The sequence below is a fragment of the Aricia agestis genome, chromosome 4 (assembly GCF_905147365.1).
Source record: "Aricia agestis chromosome 4, ilAriAges1.1, whole genome shotgun sequence".
NCBI lineage: Eukaryota > Metazoa > Arthropoda > Insecta > Lepidoptera > Lycaenidae > Aricia > Aricia agestis.
The window spans coordinates 4,515,158-4,542,070 of record NC_056409.1 but is presented as its reverse complement, the minus strand read 5'-3'; the positions used below and the strand labels follow the sequence as shown (position 1 = coordinate 4,542,070).

Genomic DNA, 26,913 nt, shown 5'->3' with positions numbered 1-26,913 from the left:
ATCTCAAACTTTTGTCGCAGACTTATTTTTGTCTTAGATTATAGATATAAAAGTTTTACCGCAATTGTAGGTAACTTGTAAGTAGTAACTACACTGCAACGAAACGACACGACACTTCACTTTCCATAGCATGGCCACAGCAGAAATGCGAAAGAATAGAAACGCTGACAGTTTTTGCGGACAAACTGACAGATTTCATTTGTTCATCCATCAATTTGTCACTTTACCATAAGAATAAACCTTTCTAAGGTGGCCATGCTGAGCCTGCTGCAGTGCCGTGTCTGGTAGCTGCATGAATCATGATGCGGTTTCGCTCATACAATTATTACATAGTCGCCAAGTGCGGTCTCACTTTAAAAAGTGCTAAAGTGCTAACGCTCTCACATAATTGATAATATGCATCGAATCGTAACTGGGGTTTCAGTGTGCAAAGATTCGTGCAATATTAATAAATATACTTACTGTAACAATGAAAGTTGAAACACATGTTAATGGTGCATATACAGGGTGTAACCAAAATAAGTGATAATATTGTTCCTTGTAGAGAGTTCACTGTGAAAGTAGCAGCGCTGAAAGACCAATTTTTTTTACTTTTGTATGGGGAAACTCGTGACGCTCGGGCCCTTTCCCAAACAAAAGAGAAAAAAAAATCGTCTTTCAGCGCTGCTACTTTCACAGTGAACTCTCTACAAGGAACACGTACACACCCTAAAGTATTATCACTTATTTTTGTTACACACTGTATAAGTACTATTTCTTGAATTAATTAATTATTTTGGCTTACTTCGTGGTTAAATTATGCAATAGAATAATAAAAGCAATGAGAAAAAATACTAAAAATATTAATTGATTACTCGCAAATTTTTTATAAAGTTTGAGCACCATCGACGATGTATCGAACATGATGGATGGTCGTTCAGCCGGCGAGGTGTCGGACCGCGGACGTCCCGTAATCGGACGATAATCGTTATCGCGACATCCAACGGCCGACAATTCGGAACTTTTGATATAATGGATGACTCGTGTCCGACATTATACCGACTTGTCAGACGTCGGAGGATTCGCAAAAAGGATTAACAGGATTAACATCTAGGTATGGCGGCCATGTTGATACATGTATCAACAGGGCCGCTATATTGTATAATAGCGAACAACCTTAGAAAAAACGCGCGAGACCAATCATTTATCTAAGCGAAAAACCATAAATTAACCGACTTCCAAAAAGGAGGAGGTTATATTGTATATTTTTATCATAATTTCAATTCCGTAGAGAAACGAAGATTTTAAAGCTTATTATGCTAGTGCTGTAAATAATGTAAGTAAATCATGATCATTAATCGAGTATAACTTATAAATTATAATTATGTCCGCTGCCTGTTTTCATCTACAATCACACAACAAGTGACGAAAATCGAACTTACGAAAGTTTTGCGCTGTCCCTTCATGCTTTGCGACAACACATTGAACAATACTGACAACAACGACGCAAAGATCACTCTCCTATGAAAGTTGAGAGGTTCTACTTAATTTCACCATCATTAATTTAAGTAGCGTTTAAGCAATGTAAAGTTTAGGAACCGTAGACAATAGAGACATTGTCACCTCGGCGCGCGCGCCGCTCGAGCGTGGCGGACCACTTACCTAATGGGACGACTGACGCCCAGCTCGACCGTTATAATTACATGACATACATACATACGTAGCATATCTAATACCTATCTATCTATCTTAATATATATATTTCTTGTGTGCGTGTGTATGTGACTGAACTCCTCCTAAACGACTGGACCAATTTTGATGAAATTTTTTGTGTGTGTTCGTGGAGATTTGAGAATGGTTTAGATTTACAGTTTGGTCTACTGGAAAATGTTTTTTCAATTAATTTCTTATTTATAAGGAGTTGTTGATTTTGGAATGTTTTACATTAGATCCGGCGGACGGCGCTATCATCGCATTCAATATTATTCTATTTCAATTTTAGTTTGTCCTGACAGATGGTGCTACGATTAATTTGAAAAAAAATTTGTTATTCAATTCATGTGCTGATTAAAATATTAAATAAATAACACATAGGCTACAATTTTAACCGACTTTCAAAATGGGGGAGGTGTTATGTTCGTTTTCTTATATTCAACGATTACTCCGCCGTTTGTTAACCGATTTTCAAAATTTTTCTTTTGGTATATAGGCTATCATCCCAATTTGGTATTATATTCAGAAAAGTGGTGATCTGATGAAGGATCCATAAGTAATCGAGGGAACTCCTCAAAACTTATAGGGAAACATATGGTGACTTCGGTTTCGTGAGAAGTATTCTAAGCATATGCTACCAACAAGTAAGATTTTGCACCGAGATATACCTGGTATACCGTGGTTCGGAAGGTGCTGAGAGAATTCCTGATTCTTTATAGATACAAGTTTGGGAGTTTCGGCGTTGTTTTAAGAACAGAAAGCATATGCTACTATGCAAATTACATTCTTCATCATCATCATCATCATCATCACTACCATATTATACCATTTCATAGTCTTTTAGATCGAGACTCGAGTTTGTCAAGCGATAATTAAAAAAAATCTATATCTACCTAATATTATAAACCTGAAGAGTATGTTTGCTTGAACGCGTCAATCTCAGAAACTACAGGTCCGATTTAAAAACTTATCTCAGTGTTAGATAGATCATTTATCGAGTAAGACTCATCATTTATCGAGAAGGTTATATTATATTATTACTCTAAGACTAATACGACAGAAGAAACTCAGGAAAATGTGGGAAAAACGGGGGAAATATTTTTTATGGGAAAATGTAGCTACGGATTCTGTAAAATTTCTAATTTACGCGGGCGAAGCCGCGCGGGACATCTAGTATACTTATAAAATTACATGTCCTGACTGACTGACTGACTGATTCATCATCGCTGAGCAAAAACTGTAAAGTTACAGCCACGAAATTTGGTGAGTAGGGTTGTTTTATTAAGTAGACACCCACTAAGGAAGGAATATTGAAAATTTTACCCCGAAGGGGGTGAAATAAGGGTTGAAAGTTTTAATGAAAGTCCGTCATTTCTTGAGTTAGAAACATGAAACTATATTTTTGGGTTACTGATTAAAAATTAATGGATAGGTTTTTAAGCGTTTTTAGAAATTCTACCCCCAAGGGGGTGAAATTGGAGTTGAAAGTTTGAATGAAAGTCCGTCATTTCTTGAGTTAGAAACATGAAACTTTATTTTTGTACTACTGATTAAAAATGAATGGATACGTATTTAAGTGTTTCTGGTAATTCTACCCCCAAGGGGGTGAAATTGGGGTAAAAAGTTTCAATGAAAGTCCGTCATTTCTTGAGTTAGAAACATGAAAGTTTATTGACGTTTGCGTTTGACGTTTGCTTAAATAGGGTCCGTTTTTTACCCTTTGTATAAGGAACCACAAAAACAAAAATGAGAAAACTATCCATCTTTGTTATTATACTATGTTAACGCGGATGAAGTCGCGGGCAACAGCTAGTCGTTTATATTATGCGAGTTTACCAGAGGCTTTGATTTTTATTATAGGGGTAGGAGGGGTATTTTGTTCTCTAACTACCTACTGCCGCACTATTAGATAACTTTAAAATTAAGATTTTGAAATATCTTCATTAAATTGAAGTTTAATCATCATTAAAATATGTCTCTGACTCGGGAGTTAGGTTTACAGACTACAGTGCGTCACATCAAAAGCTTTAAGTTCAAAACGTGCGATATTCGAGAGAGGAGCTTATAGTTGCTGAATTTTGCCAAACAGTACACTAATAGCCTAGTAACTTCTTCAAAGCGGATTGTATGATAGCTAATGATTAAATTGTCATATTTTCATCCTTATCTTATTTATTCAGCTCATAACTAATATTATGTTCTCTTTTTTTCTATAAAATCCCTAGCTGCTGATCTTCACATTTCAAAAGCATGTCAATAGCTCCAAACAGTATGTCATAACCGCTGTTTTTTCTGTGGACCGCCCAGTAGACACCAGTAGACAGTAGAACTCGGTAGCAACAATACACGCCGTATTAACTCCTCATTGTTAGAACTTACTGGCCAAAAGTTAATTTAAAATCACTGAGACGGGCAAAAAACTTTGTGGTGAGCGTCAGGCCTTAAGCATTTGTGGAATAGATTATTATGAAAAGATTAGGAGCTTATGATCGTTGGTTATATAAAATTCATCTTCACAATATTATATTATGCTTACAATAACTTGTAGGAGCATTCTATCGGTAAAAAATGAGTATTTTGAATCGCCCTTGAGGTCTCAATATCTCCATGTTGGTTTTTTTTTATGAAATAAGGGGGCAACTCGATTGCCCCCTTATTTCATGCAAACGGGTCACCTGATGGAAAGCAACTTACGTCGCCCATGGACACTCGCAACATCAGAAGAGCCGCAGGTGCGTTGCCGGCGTTTTAATAAGGGAGGGTAAGGAAGGGAATAGAGAAGGATAGGGACTAGGGAAGTGAATAGGGTAGGGGATTCAGCCTCTGGTAAACTCACTCACTCGGCGAAACACAGCGCAAGCGCTGTTTCACGCCGGTTTTCTGTGAGACCGTGGTATTTCCCTGGTTGAGCCGGCCCATTCGTGCCGAAGCATGGCTCTACCATGTAAAATTGAATCGGTAAAGCCCCCTCATAACAGCTTTAAGCTCGAACTGCATTATTATAAATTACCTAATTGTCATTAGCAGCTTTCGTATGTTTTTAATCGTAGAACTATAAAAGGAGTTTACAGAAACAGCCAAACTAACCTAAGGTAACGGACCACAGCTTAGCAAATTACAGAAGAGGATTATCCAAATAAAATAACAGGTAGTTTATAAACAAAACAATAACATACTTAAAATATCCTCTCGAGTACCTAAAGTGGTATTAAAAACTTTTAAATCTTTACAAAGAAATGACATTATATTAATCTTCTTTCTGAATTTCTTTCTCTTTGCTTCTTGCCCCTAAAACTTCAAGGAAAAGTATGTTTAGATGAATATTATGATAATATAGATGAATAATTTAATTACAAATAAACTAGTCGGAAATAGATAATTTTTATAATATATTAATTAGTGTTATGTTTTGTTAAGTACCATGTTTTGTTTCTTTCAAAATTATAAATCCGACTACTTATGTCGGCCTTAACTCGAATTATTTTAAAGATTATTTTTTATCTTCATTGTAACAAACATACCTAATTATTATATCTCAACCCTTTTTTCCTATATATTATATAGGAAAAAGCGGTTGTAAGGGGGTGAAAATACGAAAATTTGTTCAAATCAAGTTAGTTCCAAAAATTCATACTAGATGGCGCTATGCGTCTCTTACATCGCGCTAACGCTTGCCCAACATCTTTCTATAAGAGGTGGTATCATCATTCATTAGAGTTCCGATTATTTTCGGTTGTTATTTCTATTTTACATTATTTAATAAGTCAGTACTTTATCCTACTTCCTACTAATATTATAAAGGCGAAAGTTTGTTTGGATGTATGGATGTGTGGATGTGTGTATGTGTGGATGTATGGATGTTTGTTACTCTTTCACGCAAAAACTACTGAACGGATTTTAATGAAACTTTACAATAATATAGCATATACATCAGAATAACACATAGGCTACAATTTTAACCGACTTTCAAAATGAGGGAGGCGTTATGTTCGTTTTCTTATATTCAACGATTACTCCGCCATTTGTTAACCGATTTTCAAAATTTTTCTTTTGGTATATTTGGTATTATATTCACAAAAGTGGTGATCTAATGAAGGATCCATATGAAATCGAGGGAACTCCTCAAAACTTATAGGGAAACATGTGGTGACTTCGGTTTCGTGAGAAGTATTCTAAGCAAATGCTATCAACAAGTAAGATTTTGCACCGAGATATACCTGGTATACCGTGGTTCGGAAGGTGCTGAGAGAACTCCTGAATCTTTATAGATACAAGTTTGGGAGTTTCGGCGTTGTTTTAAGAACAGAAAGCATATGCTACTATGCAAATTACATTCATCATCATCACCATCATCATCACTACCATATTATACCATTTCATAGTCTTTTAGATCGAGACTCGAGTTTGTCAAGCGATAATTAAAAAAAATCTATACCTACCTAATATTATAAACCTGAAGAGTATGTTTGCTTGAACGCGTCAATCTCAGGAACTACAGGTCCGATTTAAAAACCTATCTCAGTGTTAGATAGATCATTTATCGAGTAAGACTATAGGCTATATTATATTATCACGCTAAAACTAATACGACCGAAGAAACTCAGGAAAATGTGGGAAAAACGGGGGAAATATTTTTTATGGGAAAATCTATGGTTTCTGTAAAATTCCTAATTTACGCGGACGAAGCCGCGCGGGACATTTAGTAGTACTATAATATTGTGTATTCCTGTTTATAGAGTCCGAGACATCTCCAATAAAGATAACGATTATGATGATGATGATAATAATGTTATACTCACCAGCTCCTTATTTCCAGCACTTCCAGCTGTGATAATTACAGATGTAAATAAAGCTGTATGAGATGAAATTTAATTTTTGATAGTTGTCAGGGCGAAACGAATTGAATAGGAGTTGACCTCTGTCCGGCAGCGGCAGGCAGCGGGGTGCGGCAGCGGCAGGCAGCGGGGTGCGCCTGCGCCGGTAATCGTCTTGTCGTGATTAATGGTGGGACGCGAATCCTATTCATAAAAGTATCAAAACTCGTTGGTCGGGTTAAGTTTTTTTTTTTTTAATGAAATAAGGGGGCAAACGAGCAAACGGGTCACCTGATGGAAAGCAACTTCCGTCGCCCATGGACACTCGCAGCATCAGAAGAGCTGCAAGTGCGTTGCCGGCCTTTTAAGAGGGAATAGGGTAATAGGGGAGGGTAGGGAAGGAAAGGGAAGGGAATAGTTGAGGGTAGGGAAGGGAATAGGGTAGGGGTTAGGGGATTGGGCCTCCGGTGAACTCACTCACTCGGCGAAACACAGCGCAAGCGCTGTTTCACGCCGGTTTTCTGTGAGAGCGTGGTATTTATCCGGTCGAGCCGCCCCATTCGTGCCGAAGCATGGCTCTCCCACGTTTGTTGATTGATATACTACAAGTACTATCAGAGAAATTGATCCATAGGCAGATGGCGGACCTACGTAGTTTAGTCGGGTTTTGCCAAACCCAACTGACTAATCACGACTAATATTGAATTGACTCATCTCGACCAAATGACGTTGGTCCGTCAACTGCCTGTGAATTAATTTCTTCGATGGTACATACTTGGTCAAAATGTCTGTAGATACTTTACCAGTTGATGACGAGGAGTGCAGAGGACCGCGCAGGACATATTGCATTATGCATAATATAGTTTGCGGCGTCTGCAGATAATTATTTTGATTGTACTGTATTTGGTTTTAGATTAATTATAATTATTATATTAGAGAGAAAGATAGCAAGATATTTAATATTATTAAAATGTATGTTAAGGTATCAATACGGCCACATGGTAAATGGTCATAATAAGTATTTCAATTAAAGTAAGAAGGATAAATGTACGGAATGCCGAATGTACGATCAGAGAAGTTGATTCATATACAGATGAGGGACCCACGTAATTTGGTCGCGTTACGTCAATACATTGTATCATTGAATCGATATGATCCGAATTCCAATCAAGTGACGTTGGTCTGCCAACTGGAAATTAATCAATTTCCTCGACGGTACATACCGCAAGCGTTTTAAGCTTACTTAAAATAATCACTATGTTTTTTTAATTCACACGTACCCAAATAAAGTTGTCCCGAAACCATCAATCATTAAAAGTTATTAAAACAACAAAACAAGTTAGACCAGTGTTCCAATAAAAGACAATAAAACAAATACAGCAAAAACTATCATTAGTATCGATCAGACGCAAAACAGTAGCTCGAGAAGTAATAAAGAGGATTTGGTGCGATGACCCAATACATTTTAATATTGTACAGTTAGCAGGAGAAATCGTTAACCATTTCTTAAAGAATAATCCACGCCAAAATAACTTATAACCACTTGAGTCGCTATGGTTTGATTTGATAAACATAGGTAGCTAACAAATCTTATAACGTGAATGAAACTCTAATATTTCCCCGATTTGAGCAAACCGGGGTGAATTTTTGCATTTATTATGATTCATGACATTTGAAACACCTCTATTTCTGCACAAATGGTGTCTTACTTTTTAGGTTTCAGATTAATTATAATTATTATATTAGAAAGAAAGATAGCAAGATATTTAATATTATTAAAATGTATGTTAAGGTATCAATACGGCCACATGGTAAATGGTCATAATAAGTATTTCAATTAAAGTAAGAAGGATAAATGTACGGAATGCCGAATGTACGATCAGAGAAGTTGATTCATATACAGATGAGGGACCCACGTAATTTGGTCAAACGTCAAACCCAGCCGACAGATTACATTGTAACATTGAATCGATATGATCCGAATTCCAATCAAGTGACGTTGGTCTGCCAACTGGAAATTAATCAATTTCCTCGACGGTACATACCGCAAGCGTTTTAAGCTTACTTAAAATAATCACTAATATGTTTTTTTAATTCACACGTACCCAAATAAAGTTGTCCCGAAACCATCAATCATTAAAAGTTATTAAAACAACAAAACAAGATAGACCAGTGTTCCAATAAAAGACAATAAAACAAATACAGCAAAAACTATCATTAGTATCGATCAGACGCAAAACAGTAGCTCGAGAAGTAATAAAGAGGATTTGGTGCGATGACCCAATACATTTTAATATTGTACAGTTAGCAGGAGAAATCGTTAACCATTTCTTAAAGAATAATCTACGCCAAAATAACTTATAACCACTTGAGTCGCTATGGTTTGATTTGATAATCATAGGTAGCTAACAAATCTTATAACGTGAATGAAACTCTAATATTTCCCCGATTTGAGCAAACCGGGGTGAATTTTTGCATTTATTATGATTCATGACATTTGAAACACCTCTATTTCTGCACAAATGGTGTCTTACTTTTTAACTTAAAGATGAGGTTACTAAAATTTTGTAAGCCGAGAGGAACACTAGCGAGCTCGATTTTCTGCTGTTTCGTCCGAACCATTTAAGGTAACGCCGCATTAAAGTAAAAAACCGTGTCGGATACGTTTTAGATTGCTTGTTTTCTATGAGAGGCCGGCCCGGCCTCTCATATTTAAAAACAAGCAATGGAACAGCGAAAAATGGAAAGGGTGTAAGCGACAAAATGGTTTTTGTCGCGTAATTTAAAAACCTTAAATACATTTCATAATATAAGCTATGGGCAAATTAAAGTGTATGCTTGAACCAATCTATGTACAAATTTTGGAAGCTTAAATCACTCTCCTCTGTTGGCAAAATAGGAATTCCTTTTTTTACAGTGGTCTTTTTGATTGATTATTCTGTGTTATAAAAGTTGACCAATCGTGTTATGCTATGGGTAATTCAAAGACAAAGACATGATGAATACTTTAATTTCTTAGCTTTAGCCATTGCTGAGAAAAATCGATATCGCTACAGCCAAATTATCAAGGCGTCGCCTTAATCTATCGAAGCAAAATCCCGCAGTTTATTACAATACACACTTAAATGACTAATTTCAAACAACAATAAGTAATTAAGTAAATAATTTGTGCGGTTTTGCTTCCATTGTTGCTTTTGTGTACAGATTATCGGCTTGTCTTTTCCTATGAACAGACAAAAGGCAGTAGCCAAAAACAATGAGTTGAATTTGAAGAGGTTTCTTAAAACCCCTAATCCTGTCTTTTACTGTTTGTAAAATAATATTTAAATTGAAAGTGGTATTAGCTAGTGAGTTTTAATACCGATAATACTTCTTAACTAAATAGTAAAAAGGCGTGCGCCGTGGATGAAAGGGGCTAAATGATATCGCTGAAATAATTGTGATTAGTCGATTTTTCATAAACTTTCCCTATACTAAGTTAAAATCAAAATACCGATAGAGAATTTCATAAAAAAATTTAAAGTATGCAGGTTAAAGGTTTAAGCCTCGATTCGCCGTTTAAACGTACCTGAAAAGATTAAATAAGTGTAGAAACAAAACCCATACTCACATTATAAATGCGAAAGTGTGTCTGTCTGTCTGTTGCCTCCTCACGCCCAACCCCTGAACCGTCTTTGCTAAAATTAAGTACGGAGATACTTCGAGTCGCGTGAAAGGACATAGGATACTTTTTATCCCAGAAAAATGTACGGTTCCCACGCGATAAACGAATTTAGGCGCAACGGAGTTGAGATCTCCCTAGTTCTTCAGAAATTGCTTATTGTATGAGTAACATGTTTACAAGTTATTGGCGTTGAGTGTACATTTTTTAATTAGTCTTCACCGTATGGTGTGAACCGCGCTCGGTATATCGCATGTATGCCCGTCAAGTGCGCTGATGCGGAATACAAACTTACATCTGCATTATGTATGCATTTATAATACTGAACATTGTGCGAGGGAGACAAGTATATTTCAAGCACTAGGTAAAGGTTAAAGAAACAAAGAAACGTCAGAAGTGGATGATTACCATAAAGTTAATATACCTAGGTATATAGGTATATTAACTTTATGATGATTACCTACTAGGTGGAGACACAGAATGTAGAGTTTAATATCACGTCACGTTTAGAGACTACAATACATAAGTTAGTGTTTATTAAAAATTAAAATCATGTCTCTTTCTTCTTTCAGCACATTTCACTTACCATGCGTTTTTAAAAATTCACTGCTTCTATGGCCTATACCTACTTGTCTAAAATCTGAATTACAGTTAACAAAATCATTTTTCCAGACTGAAATCTACTTATCCTGTTGAAACAGGATAAGTAGATTGAACATACGTTGACCAAACAATCTTCAAAGACACACTTCTGAAAGCATTCGGCACTATGAAAGGTACTTAAGCCACTGATCTATCGCGTGCAAAAAACGCCGACGAAAACGCACGAGCGTCGGTCATCTAGAAAGTGTATTGTATCTGTATTACACTGACCGGCTATTTATGCTCTGCTGCATATCCATTACACACAACAATATTTATCCGCTCCTAATCTTCGGATCACTTCAACACTAAAGAGATGCCGAAGTGTTTCCCCGAACGGCCGTAAGACTGTTGTTTTATTGTTGTTGTTCTAAAAGATGGCGAGGATTATCTCAAAATCATCTGGATTTGACCACACAGAAAAGGGTAATAGCAAAACTACAGAAGAGAGGGTTCGGCCTTGTTAAACATAATCTAGAATTTAGAACAGTTCTAGGTACTAGCGGATTCTGCGACCTAAAATGCAGCGTAAGTAGTTATATAGAAGAGCACTGCATTTTTGTAAAGACATTGCCTACACACTTTGCCTACCAGTGAAGAAGGTTGTTTACTTTTTAGAAAGATATCTAGTTTTTTAGTCCATCATTCCTTATCATACTTCCATCTGAAGGAGATTCACAGCAAGGCCCTAGCCTGAATATCATCTTCCAAATTTTTTTTTTTTATGAAATAAGGGGGCAAACGAGCAAACGGGTCACCTGATGGAAAGCAACTTCCGTCGCCCATGGACACTCGCATCATTAGAAGAGCTGCATGTGCGTTGCCGGCCTTTTAAGAGGGAATAGGGTAATAGGGGATGGTAGGGAAGGGAAGGGAATAGGGGAGGGTAGGAAAGGGAATAGGGTAGGGGATTGGGCCTCCGGTAAACTCACTCACTCACTCGGCGAAACACAGCGCAAGCGCTGTTTCACGCCGGTTTTCTGTGAGAACGTGGTATTTATCCGGTCCAGCCGGCCCATTCGTGCCGAAGCATGGCTCTCCCACGTATAAACTTTATTACTTACACTCTACCTATTATACAATCATTGTGCAGTAGGCAGTAGCTAGTTTTGGAGGAACTTTAGAATATAAGAGGTAAGAACCAATGGGGAATGTTAAAGAACTTATAGAAACCTTACGTCGGTGCCTACTGCTTATTGCTTAATCAAAATTGTATTTTTTTAATCAACACGGCATACAATACAAGCTTACTATTACCGTGCCATTACTTACTGAACAATGGCATTGCGGATTCTTGGGTGGTATCGGCACTTTGTGGGATTATCCTCGATCTGAGGCTACTCCTGCCGAATTGTTGCTTGCTGCTTATTCGTTTGTTGCTGTTTATTCGGCCAGAAATTAGGAACACTTTGTAACACCGGCAAGCGGCGTGTTGCCTGTTTTTTGGCAAACGCGACAGTCCTGAAAATTGCATAGCGCTTTCAATGTCTTCATTCTGGGCACCTTATTGCTTATAGCTCTACATCGAAGTAGTGTTCTTGTAGTTTAGGTATTATGGTTGCGTACATTCTCTTGCCAATTATTATCACCAAAACTTATTTATCTGCCAACTGCCAAGTAATAATTATCTACTCTTATTTAGCTTAAATTTGCTTTTTGAACGCTTGCTTGAAGATTGTAGAGCCAGTTTCAGGTCCTGAAAAATAGAGTTGTTATAGTAAGTTTTAATTTAAATCAAAACGGAAAAAGAATTAGCGCGTTGTACATGTTGATATTCTGAGCATCTTTTCATGATAAAAGTTAACGACTGCAGTTCACAAAATTGTGCGCTTCCGTTGCACCATACAAGTTATTTCACAATACTTTCTTTCTCCGTGTATCAAGGAAAATATCAGTAACGTGAGCTTAATTATTATCAATTGAATCTGTAATGTATGCCAATCGCCGACTGACTTCGTGTGTTCTATTACTAAAGCCATAAGGTTAAAAATCCCGGAGGTGTTCGCTACAACAGTAGCGGCGGCCGCCGGCCACACAAAGGCGCGGCGCGTTTGATCCACAACAACTCGTTTGAATATCGAATCTCAGTTTAATTCGAGCTGACGCAGAGGGCGCTGTCATGATAAAACGCACCTGCGAACTCTCTCAACTCTCTGGTGGTGTGGATGTGTAAGAGAAATTAAATAAGCGTCGCTTAATCAGCTATGTAGAGAAAGGAAAAGCCAATGGTAAGTAACAAAGCACAAAAAGACTGCCAAGAAGGGAAATACATAGTTTCACGGTTCACCCCATCCTCTTTGTAAAACATAAAAGTAAGCATACACGTTAAACATTACCAGTTAAACGAAATACGTAACTTACAGTAGACCATTTTCCAATCCGGATCGTGCAAACGCACACATGGGCATGATAACAGATATCTTGAAGCAACAAAAGTCAAAACATCCAATATCACTTTACGCGCACGCAGCACGTGACACTTCTCTTCTTATTGAGCTAGTTTAATTTCAAGACCATGTTAGTCTATTCTACTGTATGAAAATTATACTGTGGGTTTACATAGTAAAGAAATCACGAATTACCTTACCCGGAGCCCGGAGGTCGGATCTATCATTTTAGCGCGATCAATCATCTCGATGGCGCGGTAGATCGTTGACTTCATGATTATTGGTTTTGAGTCTAACTGTAACAGCATTATTGCTATTGAATTGAAATAAAAAGGGATTGATTTGAGTATGATCTTTTGGAATGAATTTATTAAAATTATGCTGAGTCTATTCGTGTAAGACGACATTGTATACAGAGTCTGTTACAGCAATAGCGCACTAGCGTTTAGGCCGCAGCGGCCAGGTCGCGTCGGCCTTCGCGAGAGCTTGGTGTGGCTAATATAATATGCCATAGCATAGACCACGTGCACCTGGCCACCATGCGGCCAGCGGCCACACAAAGCTCTCGAAGGCCGTCGCGACCTAGCCGCTGCGGCCTAGCTGCTAGTGCGCTATTGCTCTTATTGTAATCATCATCGTCAAGCGTGACCCAAACTTTGTTGTGACGTCACAGTCACCCCATTCGAAGTGTCGGTAATTAAAAAGTGTGCGATGATTTATGGTCGGTATTCCTGTCCGGTCCCGGCTGACAGCGCCTGTTAACTCGCAGGCCGGACCGCACTGCGCCCGCGCTGAAGAGGTACTGTGAACAAAGAAATAAAGAAAAAAATTAAGGAATGCTAAAAACAAGAAACGAGTGTTTTTGTGCCGCGCCACTATGTATTTACATGCAATTGCTTGTGATCTCGCGAAGTTATTCGAAGGGCGAAACGCATATAAAGCGAGCCTCAATACAACAGTGGAACCTACTGAAGAATCTAGTAAATTTTGTTTGAAGTTATAACTATCTATAAGATAATTTTACAAGTTTTTCAGGTATATCCCACTCAGGGATCTTATTTTTTTTTTTATGATATAAGGGGGCAAACGAGCAAACGGGTCACCTGATGGAAAGCAACTTCCGTCGCCCATAGACACTCGCAGCATCAGAAGAGCTGCAGGTGCGTTGCCGGCCTTTTAATAGGGAATAGGGAAATATGAGAGGGTAGGGAAGGGAAGGGAATAGGGGAGGGTATGGAAGGGAATAGGGTAGGGGATTGGGCCTCCGGTAAACTCACTCACTCGGCGAAACACAGCGCAAGCGCTGTTTCACGCCGGTTTTCTGTGAGGACGTGGTATTTCTCCGGTCGAGCCGGCCCATTCGTGCCGAAGCATGGCTCTCCCACGTACAAAACTTGTACAAAATTCTGTGTTAAAACTTAAAACATCACTTTTTATTATAATTTATACCAAGAATGACCATATTTTACCGAGGATCAACTTCCACTTACACTATTTTAAGTAGGTAGGAAGAATTGGTTCTAAGGTTTTCACGGTAAAGACTCATGAATTAGCTCAAAAGCTCTTCTTTGGATTTTGCTGATCGTATGACGAGGCAGACTCAAGAATATTAGCTCAAAAGCTCTTCTTTGGATTTTGCTGATGACTCGTATGACAAGGCAGACTCAAAAATATTTGCTCAAAAGCTCTTCTTTGGATTTTGCTGATGACCCGTATGACGAGGGAGACTCAAGAATATTAGATTTAAAGCTCTCCTTTAGTTTTTGCTGACGACTTCGTACGAGGCAGTTCTGCGGGAATCTTACCGTAGTGTCACAGTATAGCAATATGACATAATATGGGACTAATATTGCTATACTGTGGTAGTGTTATGTGTCTCCGTGCACATCATATTATTTTGTACTTTAGTCGTAAAAACAAACGGATACACATATTTTATAGTCTTAGAGCAATAATAATACAGTTTTCTTGAACTTATTCCACTTTTACATATTTATTTGCTGACGGTCCATACGGGAGCCACGACGTGCGCAGCGTGAGGCCAATCTGTGCATCATCTCGTCCCGTCTCCCCTGACAACCAACAGCTGATCATCAGAAGGCAACTCTATCTGGGATTTAATTGCATAACTGTTTCCTTTACAACTAGTTTACTGTATGCCCTGGTGTCAGTGATGGGACTATGTTAAGGTTAAACGAAATTGTAGAGGACCCAGAAGACTGTGTACAATGAAGTTTGAACTGAAACCTAAAGACTCAAAACTATTTTGCGTACAGTTAAGCTTGAGTGAAAATGTAGAGAATCAGAAATAAACAACAAAAACGAAGAGAAACTTTAGATTAGATTAGAGAATAGATAGTAGAGACTGTAGATGGAAATTGAAATAAAGAAGAGAAAAAGAGATGCTGAGCACAGTTTATTGTTAAATTAAAATCATCTCAGTTACTTTCAAAGGAATTTGAACGAAAAGTTCCTTTATACTTCGCCGAATACATTTTTTTTGTTGATCGACTCAATAACTTATGAAGTCTTCCGAGCCGTGATAGTTCTCCTTTTAAATTCAGCATATTTCCTACTCCTGTGAATTTTTTTACATTTTTTTACATTTCCAGAAGCCACAGTTTAGCTGGTAGAAGGGGGTGACACTGGACTCTAACGATATTTTCCACTTTAAAACTTAAAATTTTACAAACGGATCCCTAAATCGGAAAATAATCTATGAATACTCATAATATTTTTAAAAAACCTATCCAACGACACTCCACACGATGGAGTGGACGCGAAAAAAAATATGTCATCCCCGCTTGATGTGTAGGGAAGGTACCATAAAAAGAAATATTTTTTTAAGATTTCATGTACCATTTTGTCGGCATCATTAATATACAACTGTGCATTCATGCCAAATTACAGCTTTGTAGGTCCTATAGTCTCTGAGCAAAACCGTGGACAGACAGACGGGCGGGTGGTGTACCTACCCGCCAAGCCGCGTGTTCGAGCGGACGCATATTTTTAACCGACTTCCAAAAAACGAGGAGGTTATATATTCGGCTGTGGATATTTTTTTTTTGTATGTTCGACCACTCCTATTTCTGGGTGTTGTGGTCTAAGTTCCAACCTAACCTAACCTACTTTTGGACTTTCTGGATGGTGTTTGTTTTTGTTTTTGGGGGACGGGGGGTCGCAGCCCCCCCTTTAGGGGGGCTGCGACCCCCCGTCCCCCCCTTCGGTATCCGTGGCTAGGTAGTTAAGTAAGACCCACTCATCACAGCCTTGAGATGCCTTAAAAATACTTCGTAAACATCAGAAAACCGATGATCTTATCTGAAGATTACGAAAATCTCAAATGCGAATTTCTTCTAAACGGAGAGTTTACTGGCGGTGGAAACGGCAAGTAGGAGTTTTTCTCACCCAAAACAATCCTCCTTAACCCATGTCACCAACATTTAATTGACGTAGGTTCCTAAACCTTAGCCAAATTTTTCTAAGTATTTTCGCCATACTAACGAGGGTCACATTTCGGCCTGTCATTCGACAGGGGTTGATTTTTGAGAAAAGTTTATCTGAGCTTTTTTGCTTCCCTTGGCGCGGGCGCCCCCTATAGATTGGTTTAATAAAAAGGGGTGGTCATTGGGGGTTGTATTTTTTCGTCACAATTTTTTAAGTCTTTTTCCCATAGTGCCCAGTTTCCTTCAGGCCAACCGAACAAAAAAAAATACAATGTTGGCGTTGCGTTCTTTGACGTATTAAATTATTGAATGCGCCAATACGAATTGAATGAAAGAAGATGACGAAAATTGAAGATGAAAGTGTACAGTGTGGACATACATAGCTAATCTACATCGTAATAGGAATAAGAAACACAATCGCAATTAGTATAAAAAATACTTCGTTTATACGGTTTATATTTACACGATTTTGATACATATACAGATCGAATTTCTGTGCAAGTTTATAGGTACAATAATTGCCTAGCGGCTAGCACGTGTTTACTGTTCACTTCGATTTTTTTAAATGTATTGTATAAAATTATCTACCTGATATTTGTGAGCACGACGTCTGACTAAGAATTAAGATACGTAGAATATTAAATATACTTACGCGATGGTTAGTAGGTAACTAAAAAGAGTGAAATTATTATTTTTAACAAAAAATTAAAACCGACTTCCAAGGTTAAAACAATAATAACATCCTTATAATATGAACTAAAAAGTATTAAATAATTTTTCCTATCTAATAGTGCCTTTTTCCGAATTCGGCTAAACCTCAACTATTTCTGTACTCAATCTTCATAATTTTGAAGTCGGTGCCAGTTCCAAAAGTTTCAAATATTCTGTCAGAGAACTAAAGATTCAGCTATCTGGTACCGACTTCAAAATGATGAAGATTGAGTACAGAAATAGTTGAGGTTTAGCCGAATTCGGAAAAAGGCACTATTAGATAGGAAAAATTATTTAATACTTTTTAGTTCATATTATAAGGATGTTATTATTGTTTTTATCTTGGAAGTCGGTTTTAATTTTTTGTTAAAAATAATAATATAAATCAGACTTATTTTGTGAACCGAATTATATTTTAGCGCTCCCATTGTTTCAATTTTAAATGCATCCTGATGAAATAAATCACTCCTCAAGACTCATCCCTTCAGTCCCTCAGCGCCCACAAAGGGGCGTTATCGCCCACTTTGGGAAAAACTAGGCCTTTACATCCGTTGTGGATGATTTATACAGTATTTTTCAGAGCGAAGTAACCACTCCTCAAATACTGTAGTGCCTGGGACAAGATTTTTAAATGTCCTTATGGTTACCCAAGCGCATACGGCATTCTCGCATCATAGTCGGCCTAGTCCAGAGGAAAGAACTAGTCAATACGTCTGGGACCAACTATGTGCGGGCGTACGAGCGTCCGTATTATGTACTTGAGATCAGAAAATGTCTCATAGGTACACGCCTCCACCCGGGTTCGAACCTGCACCCTCTAGGAGTGCGAACCGAAGACCCATTAGACCACGGACGCTCTTACTTTGGGAAAGGCTGTTATAAATCGAGCCTAAACAGACGTAGGCGCCGACAGCAACTAGTTTTTGTTTTTCACACTTCTAAATATAATTAGCAACCGTATAACGCACACTGAGTGTTAATTGCAATATTTACTATATTATTTCATCATTGCACCATTAAAATTAGTTTTAGTATGTAATTATTTTCTTTTACGCATTTCATTATAATATTATATTAATTAGAGTATACCTGTATATAAATAGACAAAATATTCTCTACTTGGTAGTTATGGTTTTCTGATATGGATGTGATGAAGGTATGATTTTTTATTTTTTTTAGACTTTAAGCATATTAAATATAGTTTCTTTTCTACTAACGTCACTACGGTTACCTACTTTTTCTATTAATTTAAGCTAAACGGAACGGATTTATTAACAAAAACAATGTTTTGCAATGATAACTTCCTGTATTATTTTCTTGATTATCCGTTTTACGTAAAACGTTTTTTTATGCAAAACATTATATTATTTTGATTTTTCAGATATTCCTGTTGTTCTTCATATCGATAGAATACTCTATAAGGTATTTATTTTTATTTTGGGGCAAATATCAGAATTTTCTAAGCTGTTTTATAATATCGAGAACTTTTGCAAAATCAAAACATAGATTTTTCAACCATTAAAATATTTAAATGGTTGAAAAATCTATGTTTTGATTTAGCAAAAGTAAAAAGCCTAAAAATATTAATTTTAGGCTATAATATAAATCTATTTTGGGTGCAGACAATGACTGAAACTTAAATGCATTTATTTTATTCCTTTTCAGTCAAAAAATAGAAGAAAACCAAGATGTAGCAGAGCCTAGGATAGATTTGAACATAAACTACCCTCCAAACAGCAAAGGCAACTGCTATGGAAAGTTTTGTAAGCAGATAAAAAGTAAATATGCTCACAACGAACGATGCACTTGCTTCCCTTTGAACAACTACAACACACCAGTACTGGAGTATTTAACAAATGGTTTTGAAAAACCAATAGAGAGGACGGTGGTGTACATTTACACCGTTGGTAAAAAAAATGCACTTTACGTGCCAAATTTACATAAACAGTCCCTTTTTACTGATCTCACACTCGACGACGGTGATGTTTTAAGGCCTCTCCCATCACATAATGTAAATGTACTGACGGCGCTAGAAGAGCTTCCCCAAGAGGAAAATGAGGATCATAGTAGTCGAACTAATGCTCATATTATAACAATCAATGAAAATCAACCCATAAATGAGCAAAATCTACAAAAGTCTATCTCACCAACTAGTAGTGAGAGGATAAGCAAAGAAGCTCTGAAGCATATTTTCGAAGATAAATTACATTTGTTAGCATCGTATGAGTATCCTTCATCACAAGATTTTGACGGAATAGGAGAATCAAATTTGTATGACGATGATGATAGTCAATCAGTATTTGGAATATATCCTGACGAAGATGATGAGTACACTGAGAACGTTGAAGAACCAAATCCAGTGTTAGTATCCAAACCAGGTAGCAAAAATGTACTTGTAGATGATACGGTTAGATCTCAAGAAAAATTATATCTCAATACTGGTGCTGTTAAAGAACCGTCTGTTTTTGTATCCGTTGAACATGGCTTAGATCCTATTGTAAATGAACTATTTTCACATGAAGTTATTAAACCTAAAAATATTGTCGCACCTCTTAACATTCCTAGGCCTAACTTTGGAAATATCGACCTGAAACCTAATGCGCAACAGGTAAAATTCCCGTATAAAGGATTTGGGTATAATGAAGATGAGAATCAATCACAAAACGCTTTTAAACCAGAACCCCTTAACCAGGCAGAAGAGGTGTTAAATATTAATGGTCCTTTAGCTATTCCGAACTTACACAACGCTGATCGACCAGTAAAAGTTTTCGAATCAAAACCCAGCGAGGAAATCATAGATGAACATGGCAAAGCTCCTAAAATAGATTATGGACTAAATTTAAATAAAGATTATTTTCCTTTATACCATAATTCAAAACCACAGAAAATTGTCGGGTTAAACTCAAATAAAAATAAGAAACTTGTAGAAAACATTGCGAAACCTCAAAATTTGTACGGAGTTGATAATTTACAACCACAGAATGGTTTTGGATTCGGTTCACCATGGAATACTTTGCCAGTAGACATTTATGAATCAACGCATAGTAAAGAGTTGAATTTAAACAGTATTTACGACCCTCGCAGAAAGGTTGAAATAGAAATCGATGAGGAAAATTTAGCTTCTGCGAGTCTCATCAAGCACCGACCGGACATTAGCTGCTCATCTGGTATTTGTAAGCTTCATATTTATTGCTCAAGATATGAATGTCCCAAATATTTGAAATCAATATCCAAGCTACACACTAGTATACACAAACACCCATACTTGGAGAATACTTTCGTCGCAATAAATAATGTCGGGGGTAATGAGAATAGTACAGATTCACAGCTGAAATCTTTCTACAACTTGATTGGGTTAGAAAACGCTGAGAATAAGATACAAAATATCCATGGCGTCCAGTTAGAAGAAGAAAATCCAAACAATTACTTGAGCCATGTCCAAAGAAAACAAGTACCAAGATCAATTCCGATGAGTTTCGATCCTTTATTTAGTACGTTAAAGCAAGGATCGGCCCTTCAAAGCCTTCCTTTCTCTAGCCCGATTAAAGATCAGCTAGTTAAATTTTACCCAGAAAACAAACAAATACTTTCAACACAAATTCTGAATCCACCTCAATATCGGGGTATTTACTTTCCAATGCCACATCATGATCAACATAACAATATAAAAATCACACCAGTTACTCCAAACAAGAAAGATCCATCGCAAAATTTGAAAATTATACCGGTAACTCCAGAAAAGAAAGACTCACCGAAATATCGGGATATTTACTTCCCGATGCCACACCATGATCAAAAACCTAACAACATAAAAATTACTCCAGTAATTCCAGCAACACCAGAAAAGAAAGACTCACCGAAATATCGAGGTATTTACTTCCCTATGCCACACAATGATCAACTAGTAACCCCAGAAAAGAAAGACCCTCTAAAGGATCTACTACTTTTGCCGTCTAAAATCCATAACGAAGGAATGAAAACGGTAGCTGATCTGATACCAGGTCTGAGCTTACGAAGACATAATGTGGTGGAGGAAGATGTACCTGATGAAATCGAGGTTCCTGTTGATGAAGAGGATATAAAAATAAAAATAATCGGTGGACAGCCAGCTGTTAGCAGTGGAACGCCAATGCAAATCAAAGCGAGGTTAGGAGACATTTAGGAGATGAAGCAAACAAAGAAATCTACATGATAACACAGCATTCTAACGGACTATGATGAATTATTGAATCATTTTATTATAACACGAGCATTACAAAATCATGGCGTTTTAATTCTTTTAAAACCTAGTTCATATTTTTTATACATGAGTTTTTTTTTGGTATTTTACGCTAGCTAATAAATTATTATGATATTAATTTATTAATAATTTTTGCTTGCTTTTACATTTTCTAATAGAAGCTAGAAATAACCGGCCTGGGTTTTTTTAATTTTTTATTTAGATTGTTAGCATTATTTTAAACAAATATGTAAGCAGTTAAAATTAATTTATTATAAGATTCATAATATTATTATATTGTTGAGTGAATAAATAAAAAATATAAGAAATCTAAAATTTTACTTAAGTACCTACTAGAAAATTAATAAGTAAGGTTTTTTTTTAAGTACACGAATTTTACTATACACACTGGTGTTATTTTTATTTACGAAAATTACAGTTATTAAACTTCGTGGCGTAAAATTTTTAGAACAGGTTTTTAAAGGTGTTACAGAGGAGAAAACCCAAGTTTGGTAACATGCTACTTGTAACTTGTAGCACACCACGAAGTATTTGTTGGCCATAAAATGAAATTTAAGTATATTATAAATAGAATACAAAACAAAAACATAATAAAATAAAAATATTAAATTAAATATAAATATATTCCAGAGATATTATTATGAATTCTAATTCAATACCAAGGTTTTGAATTAGGATTAGTATAGTTCACTTTGTTCATTCTACTTTCTGAAAAACCTTTAAAAGCGCCATCTATATTATTCATGATTCACCACGATCAGTCTTCTGAACGTGCGAACGAACGTGCAGTCTACTGCAGTGTCATTTAGTTCCAATACATAAGCATAGATGTCACTTTTTATTGTTAAGGAGTACCGATAGATGGCAGTTAAGATTAAACATTTTTAAAATTAAAATTTTCTGTGAAATTAATAAATGATTTAAAATAAAACTTATAAATAATAAACTAGGTCAATGTTTGCATGTAAATAATTTCTAAGTTTGTATCAATAAATAAGATTGCGCCATTAAGTTCATTACGTCAATTTGTAAAATGAAGTCAGGCAAGTTAGCCGAAGTAAGTTCAGTCAGTCACAGTCAGTGACCGAGTCGAATCGCAGGAGTGTGTCGCCTCGCGCTAAAAATATCGAAACCGTAGCTTCGTTTTAAAATCCGCTAAGGAAACTTGGATTTCTGTGACTTGAATGAAGATTGCCACGAAGGACGTTCGACCTGCCTTCTCTTGAAAATAATGATAGTCCACATGTTTTTATAAATAAGTTTGTTTTCTGTGAACTGTCAGTCCCGCGCGGTGTCCCATTGTTTGTGTCGGTGTTATGGCTTTGAGAGGATGTTAACATTATTGAACTAATTTCCGTGTAACTGATATTTCACATTTCATGGGATTGCACTTCGGGTGAGTAATATTTATATCTTTCTTAGTCTTTATTTACACTTGTTTAATGAGTTGTCTTATAAGAATTGCAATAAAGATAAAGGCAAGTGCTTCTAAGGTTGCTTGCAATTTTATATTAATTAAGTTTAATTAGATAAAAATTGAAACTTCAAGATAGTCAATTACGGTAAGTACCTAATTAGTTTTTAATTTGTGTCTAATTTGTTATTATTTAATTATTTATTTATTCTAAATTATTGGAAACTCCTGTTTGATAATATTGAATGAAACTTCTCCAAAAACAATAAACATCCTTTAACGTTTTGCTAGTTTAGGGATGTATTTTAATTGCCTATCTAATTATGGATAATTTATGTCCATAGCTCTAGTTCCAGTCGTTAGTTTTGTAGCTTTACTTACTAAAAATATATTTAGCTCAGGTGTACGTTCACCTTCAAAATATAAACGTCAAAAATAATCATTCCTTAGCCATTGATAACTTGACCGTACTTTTCAATTTTCAAAATTGCTGGCATACTGCACTACATACAGTTAACAATATTAATTTATATTTAATCGTTTTTGTTCTTTATATGGGTATTATTGCTGAATGCTGATTGTTAATATCGAGGCGGTAATCGCATCAATTTTTTTATCGAACTGTATAAAAACTAATTGGTACTCTAAAGGCCCTTTTGCCTTTTTTTAAATAAAAGGCTAGTTATCTGTCTTTGATTATTTACACGTCGTACACGTGTAAGTAATCAAGAAACTCTAAGCGTGAATAAATTTTATATTTTCCTCGTTCTCCAAAGTTACAAAAGAGATGGCATGATATTTGATGGACAATTAGTAACTGGACTTATGAAGTAAGCTCTCTTTAACTATTAAACGTGATTGCGTACTAAAGCAATTCGAGTCTTTAGCGATATTTATCAAAACGTTACGAATTAAAGTAGCAATTGTGTCTCAATCGACAATCAACGATTTAACAGAGCAATGACTGTCGAAAATGTTTTCTTCATTAATTGACTGTGATTGAGTTAATATAGCTTAGCTTTTTTAATACTTAAGCAATATTATACCTAATACTTTTCTAGAAAAACATGACCATGCTGAGGTAATTTATTGAAATTGATTCCCCATTTTTTTCCTTCCTTCTCCTTTTCCTTAGCTTGACGTCAAGTGCAATGTCTTGTTAGCTCATTCAATCCATTATTGGTGTTAAATAAAATATTTCTCTTCGCCTTTTATTTTCTTCTCCCTGTTTTTTAAGATCAATAGATGTCAATAGTCTTCTCCTCTTCAGTTTCTTCAATATTTCAATCTCTTGCTACTAGTTTGATTCTAATTCTTTATTTTTCTTCGCCCTTGTTTCTTTTACCTGAAAGTTACGATCTTAACGCTTATTTTCTTCAGTTTCTTCAATCTTTTCTCTTGCTACTTTGTACTTTGGTTCAAAATCTTTAACCAGATAATAAGATTACCGCTAACCTCGGCCACCGTTGCACAATTCATCTGCTATTGTTTAAATTTCATGCCCCAGCGGCCTTGGGTGTCGTCAGGTTTGGAAATTAAATTAAAACGACCAGTCGCCCATGAATGCCCATGATTATTGCGAATATCATAATCACCAAAACCTCTTTTTTCATAATTTTAATTAATAGGGGTTGGTTTTCATAGATTTTCATTTTATAATCGGGTGTTGTTTTTTTTAGATTTTATTTTGATTGATTTTTTTAGATTTTATACCATTTGCATTAGGTCACCTGATTTTGTTTTATTTTGAGTTATTCCATTTATTTTTGTTGTGATTTAACTGTCAAGGTTATCAAACCTTTTTTTGATTTACGTCTTGGTTGTTTTTTGCACTAATTTGATGAACCTAATAATTGAAGATATAAATGGATGTACCGGGTAACTAACATTAAAAATATGTTAGTTACCAAGGAAAAAATTGAGTAATTGCTCTTCTGTTGTAAATAACAGAAGAGCAATAACTCAAATTTTTTCCCTATAATTTGAACCTACTCCATTATCCGGCCAATATCATACCTCGCTAATCGCTATGTATAGACATAACATCCACATTCCCAGGCGTAAGTCTCCATTAATAATTCAAGAAACGGCAAATTTTCAAATTGTTATCTTCAATTTTTTTATTATGTTACATTTTTAACACAAAAACATAATATATTTTTATGTACGCAAGCCGGTATTCCAAGTATTATTATATCCTGTTATACAGTACCTGATTCTTTAAGTGCCAATTCACTTGTTACTAAATCTAGGTTAAAAGTTATACCACTCGTACAGCGGATATTAAATCAGCTTTTGTTACTCTTGAACCAGTTCTACAAAGGCTGGACTGAACCTTAACTGGTGCATTGTTGATATGATTCACAGTTATATTACCATTAACAGGACCTTACACGAACGACATAAAGACGATAATAGAAACTCTGAGATGAAGATCTGTCTGTGACGTCTTCTCAGTCTGACTCGCGACGGATGCAAAAAGACACATTTTTTATTTGAGCGGTGTAAGTGATTTTTTGCTCCTCTTCTGCCTTTCTTCTTTTGCTTCTCTGAACGATCGATGTTTTTTTTTTACTTAAACCTTATCCATATGAGTGTCCTAAAGGTCCTTAAAAGTTACTTAATGTATTTTTAATGTTTTGGTACACTTGTAAAATGCCCATTATCAGAAATTATTTTAATATAATGATGACTCTTTATATACAATTTACGTTTTGACCTCTGAGTTCCTACGGTTCTCAAAAATGTAATTTTTAGGTACTTAGGTTCTCTCTCATTACATTTAATTTTTGTGACGTTTTTGTAAAGAGATAATTAGTGACAGTAAAATTCCACGAGAACCAAGGGAAAGTAAACAATATAAAAATCATAAAGTGAACAATGAGTAGAAAATTTATAATCACGTTCAAACTTTCTTCATTTAAGAAGTTAGTAGCCAATAGGTACATAATAAAGATTATCATTTTTGGTTCAATTTAAAAAAATAACGTTTTATGCTGGACAATGCGATTACGGTCTACTTATGGCACATAATTAATGTCGTAATTAATGATTATTATTTATTAGTGCCAAGTTATCCTTATATTATTTCTTCATGCATTTCTGTTATTTAAAAACAAACATTCAAATATTTTAATAAGTATTTAAATTTATTCTCTTTTTAAAATCCTGTAGCTTCATATACATTCTCTATGGCTAATCTACGAATGTATGTTAGATTTTAACCTCTTTACTTACACGAAATTGGGTTAAAGTTAACTGTGGGTTAAATATTATGCTGTCCCTTTCATCAAAAACGAGGTGTTACCACCTCGTCCCATTGTGCATGTAGGTTATAGGATCAACTGCCAATATCGGACGGGAAGACACAATCTACAAGAGCGAGGTCAATTGACCTTTTGTTTTATGTTGTCGGGACTCGGGACGCGGGAAACATGAGTCTCGAGTCTCGACGGAGGTCGGAGTCTGAGTTTATTTGAAGTCATGAGTAGATGAAGTGAGTAACTAACAATTTGTAAATTATCGTTTTTTGCATAAATGGAGGCTTCAGGGCCAAGAAAATGATTTAAAAAATATCGGCTAAATGCGAGTCAAACTTGCGCACGAAAGGTTCCGTACCGTTACCTATAGCGGAAAAATGGGCCGAAAATTGTGTTTGTATATAAAAACACAATTTTCGGCCCATTTTTCCGCTATAGGTAACGGTACGGAACCTTTCGTGCGCGAGTTTGACTCGCATTTAGCCGATTTTTTAAAATTCATTTTCATAAATAAATAAAATAAAAATAAAATTTGAAACCCCGGGGGCCGGGGTCACATCACGCGCGGGCGACGCGTCGCGTCGTGTCCATTAATTGTAGTGTTTTTTAGGATAAGTTTCGAAAGCTATTTCTCAACATTTTAGTA

At 36.1% G+C, this 26,913-nt stretch overlaps 2 protein-coding genes across 4 annotated transcripts in view; both read left to right on the top strand.

Moving 5' to 3' along the window:
- The first annotated feature begins 18,457 nt into the window (after window positions 1-18,457).
- Window positions 18,458-21,616, top strand: LOC121725850. Its single transcript, XM_042112972.1, has 3 exons — window positions 18,458-18,509; window positions 18,735-18,775; window positions 19,019-21,616. Exons 1-3 carry the CDS (start codon window positions 18,495-18,497, stop codon window positions 21,513-21,515), a joined length of 2,553 nt encoding a protein of 850 aa, XP_041968906.1. The 5' UTR covers window positions 18,458-18,494; the 3' UTR covers window positions 21,516-21,616.
- Window positions 21,617-22,723: 1,107 nt separating this feature from the next.
- The window catches only part of LOC121725852 (torso-like protein), a 49,210-nt gene continuing 45,020 nt past the window's right edge, over window positions 22,724-26,913 (top strand). For all 3 annotated transcript variants that reach the window (XM_042112976.1, XM_042112975.1, XM_042112974.1), the window contains exon 1: window positions 22,724-22,989. The gene's annotated coding sequence lies outside the window, so the exon portion shown is untranslated. The remainder of the gene's footprint in view (window positions 22,990-26,913) is intronic.

Coding starts and splice junctions, on each gene's coding strand:
- LOC121725850 (XM_042112972.1), top strand. Junction 18,776..19,018: donor TCGATAGAATACTCTATAAG/GTATTTATTTTT, acceptor ATTCCTTTTCAG/TCAAAAAATAGAAGAAAACC.